The sequence below is a fragment of the Sinocyclocheilus anshuiensis genome, unplaced genomic scaffold (assembly GCF_001515605.1).
Source record: "Sinocyclocheilus anshuiensis isolate Anshui unplaced genomic scaffold, SAMN03320099.WGS_v1.1 scaffold954, whole genome shotgun sequence".
NCBI classification, from domain to species: Eukaryota; Metazoa; Chordata; class Actinopteri; order Cypriniformes; family Cyprinidae; genus Sinocyclocheilus; species Sinocyclocheilus anshuiensis.
The window spans coordinates 434,588-448,044 of record NW_015536527.1 but is presented as its reverse complement, the minus strand read 5'-3'; the positions used below and the strand labels follow the sequence as shown (position 1 = coordinate 448,044).

Genomic DNA, 13,457 nt, shown 5'->3' with positions numbered 1-13,457 from the left:
ATTCTGGCGAGTAAATGAAAAAAAAATAATTACTAGCCAATGGCGATTATATTGTCAAGGCGTCCATCGAGGGTTGCATGTCCACTTTTTTTTTTTTTTAAAGTAGAAAAAGGGAATAATGCCACCCATACACTACACAATTTAAGTTGTCAGATCACTGTCCCTTTTACACTACACAACTGTTTTGGGGTATCTTAAAGTTATTGTGGTTTACACTACATGACGTGTTGGTGACTGGGTGTAACACATTGCACAATATTTCACTAGGAAGAATCCTCGACAAATCCTCATCTCATGCACAAAAGGCATGAGTGAGAAGTGAAATGACAATAATGTAAGATCACACGTGAGCCGAACTCTTGTGTGAGACTGGAACTCTCCCTTCCCCTGTATCATGCTCTCTCATTGGCTATAAGTCACCGCCGATGTAATTTCAAGTTAAAACACATTTCGCACTGCTAGACACTGAATCGCAGACAAGTCCAGATTTTTATCCTGCTATAGGCTGCTAAATATTTGTTGAGCATCTGCGACACATCAATGGTTCTCTTAAATCACATCTTTGATATTTCAGACCATGTGAACTTCACTTAGGGCTGACCGATTTTGGAAAATAATCTAATTGCGATTTTTTTGACCAGTATTGCGCTTTAATATGCAATTATTTTTTTAAAGCTCTTTATGTTCTGTATTATTCAACAAAGACAAGCTATGTTCTGTATTATTCAACAAAGACAAGCTATAAATCATTGTATAGTATGACCAACACAATATTAGATAGATTAAACATAAATGTTCTTTTCTGTAGGCCAGGCCTATATGTTACGATGAAATTAGGTGATGCATGAATTGATATGAATGCCCCCCTTTCCCGAATCCCCATTCCACCTCAGACTACCAAATAATTTCACTAAACATTATGAAAAATGTATACTTTCTTAATTTAAAAAACCTACAGGAAAAAAACACCTGCATCACTTGAAACACTGAAAAATTGCATAGAGAGAATAACTTATTATTATTATTCTCTCGCTGTTATTTATTATTTTTTTGTGGGTTTCATGCTGTCCGCTAAGGCATAGGACACACACAGGCTTTCCACCTCACCAACGACATTAAACACCGTGTCTACACCGGAAGCGAGTGGCAAAATACAGTAGAAACCATTATAATCAGTGACGCTCACCGGACGCGAGCGGCAAAATACAGTAGAACCCATTATAATCAGTGATGCTGTGTACACTGGATGCAACGCGACATTAAACTGATGCCTTGTTCTATTTATGACATACTGACACAAAGTTAAAATGATTTGCAACGGTCGCATTGTCACGTCCAGTGTAGAGCTGTTGCGGCACGGCATCTGGTATAGACGCAGTGAGTGAAGCCGAGAGCAAGATCGACTTGAAGCAGCGCTGCTTAGACCGATCGGTGTGTCATCAAAGCACTGCGAGAGCTATAAGAGCGCAGACTCTCCTTATGCTTTCTCTCGCCTTACTTTGATGTCATACACCGATCTGATCTTCAAGTCGAACACACCTCTTTACTCTCGCATGTCACGTGACCGTGTAATCGCAGCCTCTGCGATTGAAAAATCGCGTTATTTCATATTGCGATATTATCGCAAATGCAATTAATCGTTCAGCCCTAACTTCACTCATGTAAACTAGCACCTATTTGCCGCAGATTTCAAGTTTTGTCAGCGATCTCCACAAAACTTCACTGATGTGAGTGAAAATTGGGCATAAAATTGTGTAGTGTATACCCGGCATAAAGGAACAAAAGTATTGTTTAAAAACAACAAGCTGACTAGCTAAAGGCAGATGTATATTCACAAATTATGTGCACAAGATGTTTACAAGCGCTAGTTTACACGTGCAAAAGTGTAGTATCCAATGGATTCGCACTCACTTGCTCGCTGGCAGTGACAATATTCTACAAACACATAAAGAACACAATTATTACATGAAATCAAATCACATTGGACAAATGCATCTCAGCTGAACATTCTTAATGAACAAAACTAAGAGAGACCGAAAGGAGAAAACACCTGTAATGGACAGATGATGTGAAAGACTGAATATTTACCTTTAATGCTGCACATGATTTCCATTAGCATTCCCATTAGAAGCATTGACCTTAGGAGGTATAAATGGAGACGTGCTCTGATCAGGAGACGAGACTGGCAAATTATTCCCCTGTAAGAAAACACACCTTCACAGAAAGTCAAAGAAATAGACAGGACTAATGATTCATTTACACAAAAATACTCAAACAGTATTGTTTTTTTTCCTGATGTTTGCAGAATGCATGGTAGTTTCCTTTTCCTAAATATTTAACACTTCTTAAATGTTTCTCTTAATGAATCTTCAGTCTCCACCACACTGTTATCTTTTGTACTGCAGTAATACAAAATGTTTGCATGCCATAGGGTGTGAGCTATTGTGATTAAAATACATCTTATGTTGGTGAGTATTAAGACAGTCTTGTTCTCAGAATAAAGTTGTACTTAGTGGTTTTATATTACTGTTATTTGGTTTATTTGGGAGGTATCTGAATGTTTTTTTTTTGCTTGTTTATAAATGGCCTCACTGGTGAAGTTGTGCCTTGGTATGAAAAAAAATAAATAAAGGAGAAGAAACAGATTCACAGTGAACATTTGTTACACCCAGACTCTAAAGTGAAGTCAGAACACGTTAAATAAATAATTCACAAAAAACAATTATATAATAACAATATTTAAAAAAAGAAATACTGTTCTTCACTGTTCTTCATTCGGAGTAAAACAGTACAAAAGCAGCAGTATCTTAAAGAGTCAATTATTGTTGGTGTTTCTGTGTACTGATTTATAAATTTCTCACAGATCTGAATCTGTGGTTATTTATTTATTTATTTAAGCAGACAGGTTCAGTCCTCATAGTATCTCACCTGATCACGATTGTTCCGTGTGTCTGTTTGGAAAATAAACAATTAAACACATTACTTTGGTTAATTACAATACAAAATATATATTTTCACATCTTTTAAATAATATTTCCACATAATACATCCCATGCTGTATGTAATACTCACTTTTCCTTTTTGCTTTGCGATAGAGGAACACAGCAGCAATGAGCAACAGAACAACAGCAACAACAACAACCCCTGCTATAGCACCTGGAGAAAGACTTGAATCTGGAACAGATAAAGACAGACAGTCATTATTACTAGAGAGTGACTGATTATCCATCCACTATTTACCAATATCTTTAACTTATATTTACAGCTTTCTACTTTGTTCATCAGTTGTATGATATTGATTTAACTGATAAATGGCACCTTCTGGTGTTTTTTAGGAACAGCAACTAAAGCAGCATCACAGCACTGTGAGCTCAACTAGAAACAGCAGTATGTTGCAGTATGTCTCTGGCTAACAACTTGAAAACTGTCACTTTCAGATTCATGTGAGGATGATACAGACAATATACAATAGATCACTTTCAAACAGGCCACGATAATATTAAATACATTTATATTAACTAAATTATGTATTACATAATTAAAAATAACATTAACTTGACAATAATTTTGGACTATATTCTAAAGTTAGAGGGCAAAGGCATTGAATAACTAATTTATACTCACCAATGACAGTTAAAACAGTTGATATTCTGCTAATACTGAAGCTACTGCTGTTGATCTGTAGTTTATAGAGTCCAGAGTCTGTGGTTCTAGTTTTTGTGATGGTCAGAGATCCAGTCTGATGATCCAGCTTCAGTATGTCACTGAATCTCTCTCTACACTGATCATCTGTACAGGTCTTACTCTGATCTCCAGTGATTTCAGCTATGTGAATGTCACTAAAACACCACATCACACTATTCAGGTTTTTTACTACACCAGGATCTAAAGTAACAGATTCTCCCTCCTTCACTGACTTTCCCTTCATTTCATCCCATTCAGCAGCAGAAACACCTGAAACACAAACCAACAGATGATGTAGGATCTTTTTGGAGGAAAAAACCTCAACAAGATAACTGATTAATCATAATATAAGAAAACTAGTAAAACAAGTACTTCACATACTCTTTCTAGACTTTGACTAAAATGCTAAATTTCTCTATATTTTGTGCTTACGTTGAACATACATCCCGGACAGCTAAAACACAATAATGAAAAAAAATTAGATAAGAAAATGTGACCAGAGATGATTTCAGAGATTAGAAATGGAAATAATGATGTTCTGTTTAATGATACAGGAAAAGAGGAGCTTGGAATACCACTGTTATAATAAACATATATAATTTGTTTCTAAATATTCATGAAATGACTCACCATGTACTGAAACATTGAAGATCTTGTCACTGAAGCTGCCACTGTTGATGACCTTTCGTTTATAATCTCCAGTGTCTGTGGTTGTGATGTTTGTGATGGTCAGAGATCCAGTCTGATGATCTAGTTTCATGTCTGTCTCTGAAAATCTCTTTACACTCATCATCAGTACAGATTTCTCTCTTTTCTCCAATGATTGCAGCGATTTGAAAGTCCTTAAAATACCATCTCATCTTTTCTTGTTGATTTGCTTCAATATTAGTGTGTAGAGTGACTGAATCTCCCTCCATCACAAACACCAACTCTTTATCTTCACCAACACCAGACACACCTGGAAGAGAACAAATTAACATTTAATTAAATCTGTGATAGTAGGACTAAATTACACAACACCTAAGCACTGTCTACATGTTTCAGACATATTTCACGGTCTAAAAAAATAGTACATTTAAATATGTCCAGTTTGCATTCATTTACAAGTGTAGTAGACTATCAAAACTAGACTTCTTATGTCTCGCCTACTTCTCCCTATGAGGGGTGAGATTTTGATTAGGTGTGGAGGTGGGCTTTAGACATGGAGTCCAATCAGGTAGCAGTATCCCCACAGCAGTTTTCTCCCATTGTTCAGTTCATTTAGGCATATGGTATTTAATGATTTATAAACAGCATTTAACAGATTATTCTTCTAATAAAACACTTGCAATAGGTTTGTAAAAGGTGCTATTATTTGCATGTTTGACCTGAGATTTTGTTGAATCTAAAGTTTTGACCAGCGAATGTCACCAGCATATAATGTGAATCATTGTCCGAAACAATTGATTCAAAGTTTCAAAAAGCTTCATTTCTACCATCACAAATCATAACCCATAATGGGAAATGCGTTGCGTAAATAAAATAGCAGTGTCTGAATCTGTGGGTGAGCATGTTACTGATCTTACAAAGTTGAAAAAGGGCACCTATTCATCTTTTCATCGCTCTTAACATTTTCTGAACCGTGGTATTGTGTCAGAAATGTGGGTATCTGTATCGAATTGTAGTATATTATTAATGTAGACGTATTAAATGTAGTAAAAAAGTAACAGAACATAATTGCAGTATTTTTTGTGATTAAGCTATAGCGTTTGTGCATTTATACTACATTTATTTAGACTACTGTTCTTCATACAAACACCTAAAAACCTTACAGCTTATTTTTTTTTTACCATGGCATTGAGGTGCTATACATTTGGTTTAAACCGTGGTTATCATGATCTAAATGTATGTTACTATGGAAGACCATTGGTTAATTATAAAAAAAAAAAAAACACTCAAACAGTCAGAATAATTAAATTTCACCATTTAAAAATGAGGTTGCTACAATTTTTACAGATGTTACTGATTTTGACAATGAACAATGCATTTTTAAGAGACAAAAAATTTATATTACTATAGTATTACTATTTTCAGGCAACACAAACCTGTTTCTTGATTTGAAACAATATCACTCATTAGAACATGCATAAACAAAGAAATATTTATTTTATTATTATTTATTTTGTTAAGGAATATTAATGCTCTGGTTTCTACAACTTTAACTTTGGAGCAAAAATCTGGCTTTAAAGTTGAAAGAAATAATGATTTGACATTTATCGTATAATTATTGATATTATTGATTATTGATAACAGGGTTTTCATAAAAATATGAAGCAGCAGCAGCACAACCATTTTTAACTTATTCAACCATTTATTTCTTGAGCAGCAAATCAGCATACGAGAATGATTTCTGAAGGATCAAGTAATGTAGGCGTAATGATGCTGAAAATTCAGCATTGCATCAGGAATAAATTACAACTATATGTCGACTATGTAACACTATGGTTATTTTTCATAAGGTATCCTCGAAGTTACATCTTTGTATTTTATCTACCCTTAAAGGGTGCATACTATCTTATGGTACTAATGCACCCTTTTAGGGGCAGATAAGGTGCCCATTTCAGGTTACTGTCCTAGTGAGGAGCTCAAAGTACAATTTTTGTACATTTTATTTCTCACAGTGTAAACAAAGTCAATCTAATAATTCACAGTTATGGCCTATTGAATTTTTACAAAAAACACATGCCTTTCAAATATAATGCTAAGTGGGTATAATTACCCATTTTATTCTAAATGATCAATTCAGTTTAGTGTATCGCTATTGTAATTGATATCGGCAATACTGGCCTTGAAAGTATCAGAAAATAAGATGAAAGTGCTATCGCCCACCCATACAGCTCATTCGCAAAGATGGCTGGGCGATATGGGCAAAAATTCATATCTCTGTATTTTTTGGCCAATTTGCGATATACGGTATATATCTCTGTATTTTCATTTTTGTATTTTAAAAATCTGTATTTAATATATATCACTTACTGCCCAATGTTGTCAAACAAAACAATAGGCCTACATAGGCTATTAAAGGCTATGAAAACAAATAAAGTGAATGTAACCATGTAAGCCTTTATACTATGTGCAGAAAAGGATTAAAAACACATTTCATTCTAACATTGTAACATTGCAATCTAAAAACAAAAAAAAAGGCTTTTAAAGCAGAAGTTAAATTCACTAAACTAAAAATGAAAATAAATGAGAACAAAAGCACAGAGTTGTGTTAGGCTATTTTGATTACCCCATTACAGTCACTTTACAGTCAGTGCTATCATAAAAATAGACTTACTTGTAGCTTTAAAATTCTACATGTCACATTTATTGTCCAACAACAAATATTTCAGCGAAATTTATATTTTAGTCAGAATTATTGCGCTGCTATTTAATTGAGCTCTGTCTGTTTGGCGCGCTGGTTCACTGAAGTCTTGCGGAGAATCCCAAAGCAGAAGGCTCATGCACTTCTGACAGAAAATTGGAAATATTTCCATGGCTTTCTAACATTTACAGATGGAGAATATACTTGTGAAATGTAAGTTATGCATTCAGGAAGATAGCACATCTCAAACATATTAAACAGCGCGAGTAGCCTAGTGTCTCTGTCAGCGGCACACGCAGCCTTTCTGTCAGAGCATATAACGGGTGGAGCCGCTTAAACTACTGCGAAACAAAATAAACTATGTCTTACCAGTTTTTAAAGGCCTTGATATGAAGCTTGTCACATGTTTAGAACAAACTGGATTATGCACTATCTCCGCAGCAGCTCAGTATCCTCCGCTATATTTTCAGATGCGCTCGTATCAAACTACTGTATATCGATATAAACGTTATTGCCTCATATCGAATCGCTTATGAAGAAAATATCGATATATCGTACAAACTCGATATACCGCCCAGCCCTAGTGTGACCCAGGCTGGGCTTCACAGGGGAGCCATGCCCACCCAATCAGGAGCTTGGCCCACCCTGGCCCCATGCCAAATAACCAATTGTAACATTTTTGCAACGTTCAATTCAGCTCTAGATTTTGAGGGAGATCATGCTTTTTAGCTACTTGGTATCAAAAATCTGCTTGTTATAAACTAGAAACCATTTAAGTCTTGCCATTTTAAGCATTCGAGCAATTTTAAATGAGAAGAGAACTGAATTCTTTACCCATGCACTGTTGTCTGTGTGCACAGAAAGCAGCATCTGAGACAGCTTGCCATTACCGAACCGAGTTCTTTTTTATGTCTTATCATGCTTAAACTAGGATGTCCCGAGTCGATCTCAAGGATCGGGATTGGGAACGATTAAGCATTTTTTTAACTGATCCGTATCGGCTCTCCTTAGCCCGATCCACTGGTGATTCTTTAGCTGTCATGCCGGTGTCATGCAATAGGTGGCGTATGGACTTTCAACAGTCCACCGTCATTAAAAGAAAAAGAAGATGCTCAAATGTGAGTGTGTGACGCGTGAGAACAATGAGGTCTGTTCTAGCGTGTCACATGTGTTTAAGATTCCGTGTTTAACGTATCTGATGTGCACTTTGTGTAAGGAATCGCTCTACAGTAATATATTTTACTACTTTAACTGCTGTAAGACTATCTGAGACATCGTTGTCATAACGCATTGCTATGGGTTGCGTCTTGCTTTGGACTTTACTGATAGACTGGCATTCGCAAACTTCATGCTTTCTAACCTTATCTCAACTTTTTTTTTCCCTTTATGTTGCAATTAATCTGCTTATTGTACATATACAATACAAGAAGTTTGTATCAGTAGTCCCATATTAATAATTGTGACCACACAGTCTGTTTATAATGTCTATTATTGTGATGTTTACATCTGCCAATGTCTTTATACTACGGTGGCCGAGAGAGCTCAACGCGCTGCAAATAGAAAAAAACCACCTGCAAATTAAGAAAACAACTTCATCAATTTGTGAGCAAATGCTCACAACACAACCAAATAAAGAAACGCACTGCAAATACTCACAACACAACCAAAGAAACGTGTGAGCATTTGCAGCACGTTTCTTTATTTGTTCGCGTTGTGAGCATTTGCAGCACCTGCTGTCAAACCGATGAAGAAGTTTTCTTGATTTGCTGGTGCTTTTTCTATTTGCATGTGTTTTCTGAAGTTGCAGCGCGTTGAGCTCTCTCAGCCACCGTATTATACAGTGTGTGCATAGAGAGAGATAGTGTGTATCTTATTATTGGTAGATATATGTAGTATATAGTAGTATGTAGTATTACATTGGATATTAGTGATGACAGATGCCCCCTTTTTTACATTTGAGCCCCTGCACCTGAGAAAGTCTCTGCACATCTCTGTACACACTGGATTGATTTTAATAACTTGAATGCACTTGAATTGTGCACCAAGCAATAGGAAAATACAAGTATCGGATCGGGACTTGGTATCGGCAGATAGTCAATATTGAATGTCTCAAATGGGATCGAGGGCACAAAAAACCTGATCGGGACATCCCTAGCTTACACACAAAATTAAGTAAAAATGCCCACTGTGGTGAGTATCCTCATAAACACAGTCTTAAACAGGAGAGTTAAAAAAATTAATTAAAAAAATCTTAATGAATGCAAACACTTACATTTAGTAATTTAGCAGATGCTTTTATCCAAAGCGACTTACAAATGAGGACAATGGAAGCAATCAAAATCAACAAAAGAGCAATTATATGCAAGTGCTATAACAAGTCTCAGTTAGCTTAAAGGCACAATATGTAATTTTTCGCCGCTTAGAGGGCACGTATTCAAAACAAAGAAACAAAGGCGTAGTTTGATGACTCCGTGACTGAGTTTGGAATCATGGGAGTTGTGGTCTTCGTCCCCACAGCCGATGCAATCCAACGGGACTCGGGCAGAAATCATGTTCATGGATGAGCTAATGATTTATTAACGTAGTAGAATGAAGCAGGGTGAGGCTGAAAGCCGTCGAAGCGAAACGAGGCCGCTGAATGAGCACGAAAGCAGCGGAGCTTTTATTATGCCACAGTCGACCGCTTCTGCTCCTTCCAGTCATGCGTATGTGGGAAAAAAAGCAGCGCTGTTTTATTATACTATATACGTTTGAAAGTTCTGTTATAATGCTACTCTGTGCAGTCATCACTGGTCTATTAAAATGCACAACATATTAAAGCATCTTTGGTGTTTCCATATTTTCTACAAAATATTTTCTACAAAACAAAACCGGAAATCGAGGGGTTATGACGTCATTGACAGGCAACACAATGACACTATGGACACGGTCCGTGTCACTAGTTAAAATTGCTTATTTCTCTGGATTTAAACATTCTTCAAAACATTTGGGATAATGTAAGTACACAAGTCAGCAAAATTTATAACACTGTTCTAGTGGTTTTTGGATATTTTAATAAAAAAAATCATACATATTGTGCCTTTAATGCAGTACACGTAGCAAGTTTTTTTTTTTTTAGTATATAATAAATAAAAAGAAAACAGATCGAATAGAAAAAGAATAGAGCAAGCTAGTGTTAGAGGCCTTTTTTGCTTTTGTTAATTGTATAATAAATAAAAAGAAAACAAATACATAGAACACAAAAAAATTAGAAAAGCTAGTGTTAGTTTTTTTTTTTTCCAAGAATAGAATTAGAATAGAGAGTGCTAGAGTTAGAGGGTCAAATAAAGATGGAAGAGATTTTTTTTGCCGATTCTTGAAGATGGCTAAGGACTCGGATTGAGTTGGGCAGGTCATTCCACCAGGAGGGAACATTTCTGTGAAACAAGTCTGTGAAAGTGATTTTATGCCTCTTTGAGATGGCACAATAAAGCGACGTTCACTTGCAGAGTGCAAGCTTCTAGAGGGCACATAAGTCTGAAGTAATGAATTTAGGTAAAGGGGTGCAGAGCCAGTTTTGAGACAAACATTAGTGGTGTCAGATCCATGCATTTAGGTCTTAAAGTGTCTTAATGTTGTCTTGTGTCATTAATGTTAATTAAAGAACAAATAAATAAATAAATAATAATTAAAAAAATCACTCTGCTCAAATATGCTGTTAACTTAATGTCTTCAGCCTTAATAAAGATTAGCTAATCTATACATCATAGTATTTCATACCTGATTTATTTGTATCTTTGTTCTATCGTAGGCCTAGTTATTTGTACTATTGCTAGTAATATGTTAATTTGTTCTTATTGTTTTACTGACTGTTTACATGTCTTTAATTAACAATTTTTATTTTTTTAAAAAATACTATTTTTGTTTGTTTTTGTGGCAAGGCCGGTAAAAATTTTGCCAGGGCAAATAAAATCTGAACCAGATTGAACCAGTAAAAAAACGCCTTGCCTTGGTGTTGAGTCCTGTGTATATAAAAGAGTCCCTTTCAAGACTTGTCCCTTTTGTTATATAAAATAAACATAAAAAATCTGTTACGGGAAAAATAAATCAATGTTAAAACTCCGTCCCACCAGGAACGACACTTGGATAAAAAAAAAAAAACGCAAAGCCCCACCTCAACCTTCCATTTTGAAAGTTCAAGCAGTCCATTTTACAAAATCGTGCTAACAAACATAAACATGATAACAGAAGAGATGCCAGGGACAGAAAACAGACTTTGAAATTAAACGCTGCCATGCATTGTTAAAACAGCGAACATAATGCGACTCTTCACATTTTAAATATTAACTAAGATTCATTAAAAAGCTCTCTTTGTTTAAAGGGGTCCTATTGTGCTCTTTTACAAAGTCTTGATTTTGTTTTGGGGGTGTACTAGAACAGGCTCTCATACTAGGTTGTTCGAAAAACACATTATTTTTCACATGTTTTACATTATTACAACACCTCTCTCCCCAGTCTGGCATGAACGGCTCGAATAGTCCCTGTATCAAATGAAGGCCCGCCTTCTGAAATACGAAATGTGCTGTGATTGGTTAGCTGGGCCAGTGTGTGTTGTGATTGGCTCCACTCGGCGCCTGGTTGGGAAATGTCATGCCCCTTACCACTGCAAGCTTCAGTGTACATATTGCGTCAAAATCAAAATCAAATCAATTTGAGTGCGATTTAAACCCGGATGATTGTAACCACTCTAAGTTCGTCTGCCTTGTGAAAATTAGCCCGTCTCCGACATAGTGATAACACTCATTGCCTTCTTTAGCGCAGCTCAACCAGGTCTCGTCCCATTCGTCGATATGTGATATCACAAATCCCGGAAAATATGCGTTGTAGTCCAAACGAGTCGTTCGTTGTAGTTTTTGAAAAGTGATTTCTGTTAAATAAAATATCTCCTTTTGAAGTGGACTTTGAGCTTTGTAACTTTGCAGATCTTTTTTATGCTCAAACAGCAACATTACAGACTAACTAAAGTTGAAAAAGTGAAAAAGCATAATAGCACCCCTTTAACAAGTGTGGTAGCGTGACCCCATGAGAAGGGTCTGGCTGCAGCCTTGCACTTGCACTCTCAGACACTTCTTGCAATCGACACAAATGGTGCGTGTTGCCAATGGAGAGAAGACGCTGTGGTGGTGATTAAACGATTAAAACTAATTTAGTACTATAACGTACAGGGTCCTGCAAGAAAAAGACAAGACCCGCAAATCCGTGGCCACAGAACAGCAGAATATGAACGCATGCGCAAAGTCTCTCTTTAAGCGTTTTCCTCCTGTAGAAAAACATAAACACTTAACATGGCGTAATGTATTAAGATACATTAAGTTAAACTAAAAGATCAAATTAGATATATAGTTATTATTTTTAGCTACTGTTGTAAAATGTTGAGAGATTCAAACAAAAAGTAATAAAAAAATAGAACAAAATAAAAAATAAAGACTGCAAGTGACGTAGCGGAAGCGCAAGTCTGAGAGTGCAACTGCAAGGCTGCAGCCAGACCCTCTTGGGACCCCATAGCTGCCTTGTCCGTTCCACTTTCGGAAAAGCGTCTAAAACTATAACAATATGTCATCTTCACTCATCAGCTACATAAAACAGCTTCAATTAAGAAATAATACATCGATTTCTGTCGAGTATAAAGTGATTAAATTGACATAGCCTACAAAATAATACAGAAAAGAGATCGTAAATACATGTCTTACCAAGCAAGGGCAAAACATTCACCAACGTCCACAAAACGGCAGAGTTCATTTTCACCAAAGTCATTACAAAAAAAGTAAATTAAATGGAAATAAAAGCTCCGTACTTTTTAACGCAGCTCCTATTACCCCATGACATCCCCTAGAATAGTGGGTATAAGTAAACCGAAAGTAAGTAAAAAGTCTGCCTAAAGCGGAAAGCCTTGCTGCGTCCGAAATGGCATACCCAATGAGTAGGTACTTAATTTCAATAAGTAGTTACTTAACGAGCGCTAAAACAGTACATGCTCTCTACAGCCAAATCGCTTCTTCTTCTTCTTCTTCGTGTACGATTTAATGGCGGTTGACAAGCCAACTTATGGTGTATTACCGCCACCAACTGGACAGGAGTGTGAAGCACTAACGGGAAAGGGAAAAAAGGGAGAAAGGGGAGAAGAAGAAAAAAACAACAACACTTTTTTCTATTTAACTAAGAAAATAAAACAACCGGTAGTATTAATATGACATTTTAATTCTACTTTCTAATCCTGTTATCTTCAGATAACTAAGAATTTCTCTCATACGTGTCTGTCCTGAGGCACAACTTAAAAGATTTGATATAGTGAAATTAATTACTCCTATGTTTCTCAGTTTCTTAAATAACTCCTCTCTTTCTTTGGTATATACTGCACAATGTAGAAGTACATGCTCAATAGTTTCTG

At 36.0% G+C, this 13,457-nt stretch overlaps 1 protein-coding gene across 1 annotated transcript; it reads right to left on the bottom strand.

The window, feature by feature from the left end:
* Positions 1-1,655: 1,655 nt before the first annotated feature.
* Positions 1,656-12,947, bottom strand: LOC107694283 (uncharacterized). Its single transcript, XM_016493944.1, has 7 exons — positions 12,760-12,947; positions 4,315-4,642; positions 3,625-3,954; positions 3,073-3,174; positions 2,929-2,951; positions 2,089-2,198; positions 1,656-1,935 (listed from the first exon to the last, which is right to left on the bottom strand). The coding sequence occupies exons 2-6, from the start codon at positions 4,475-4,477 to the stop codon at positions 2,091-2,093; spliced, it is 726 nt and encodes a 241-aa protein (XP_016349430.1). The 5' UTR covers positions 4,478-4,642; positions 12,760-12,947; the 3' UTR covers positions 1,656-1,935; positions 2,089-2,090.
* Positions 12,948-13,457: the final 510 nt, after the last annotated feature.

Excerpts from the sequence above, each read along its gene's own strand:
- LOC107694283 (XM_016493944.1), bottom strand. The coding sequence starts at position 4,477 with ATGATGAGTGTAAAGAGATTTTCAGAGACAGACATGAAACTAGATCAT. Across the intron at positions 2,952-3,072 it reads TCGCAAAGCAAAAAGGAAAA|ACACACGGAACAATCGTGAT; the intron begins GTGAGTATTACA and ends TTTTCCAAACAG. Across the intron at positions 2,199-2,928 it reads CACGGAACAATCGTGATCAG|GGGAATAATTTGCCAGTCTC; the intron begins GTGAGATACTAT and ends GTTTTCTTACAG.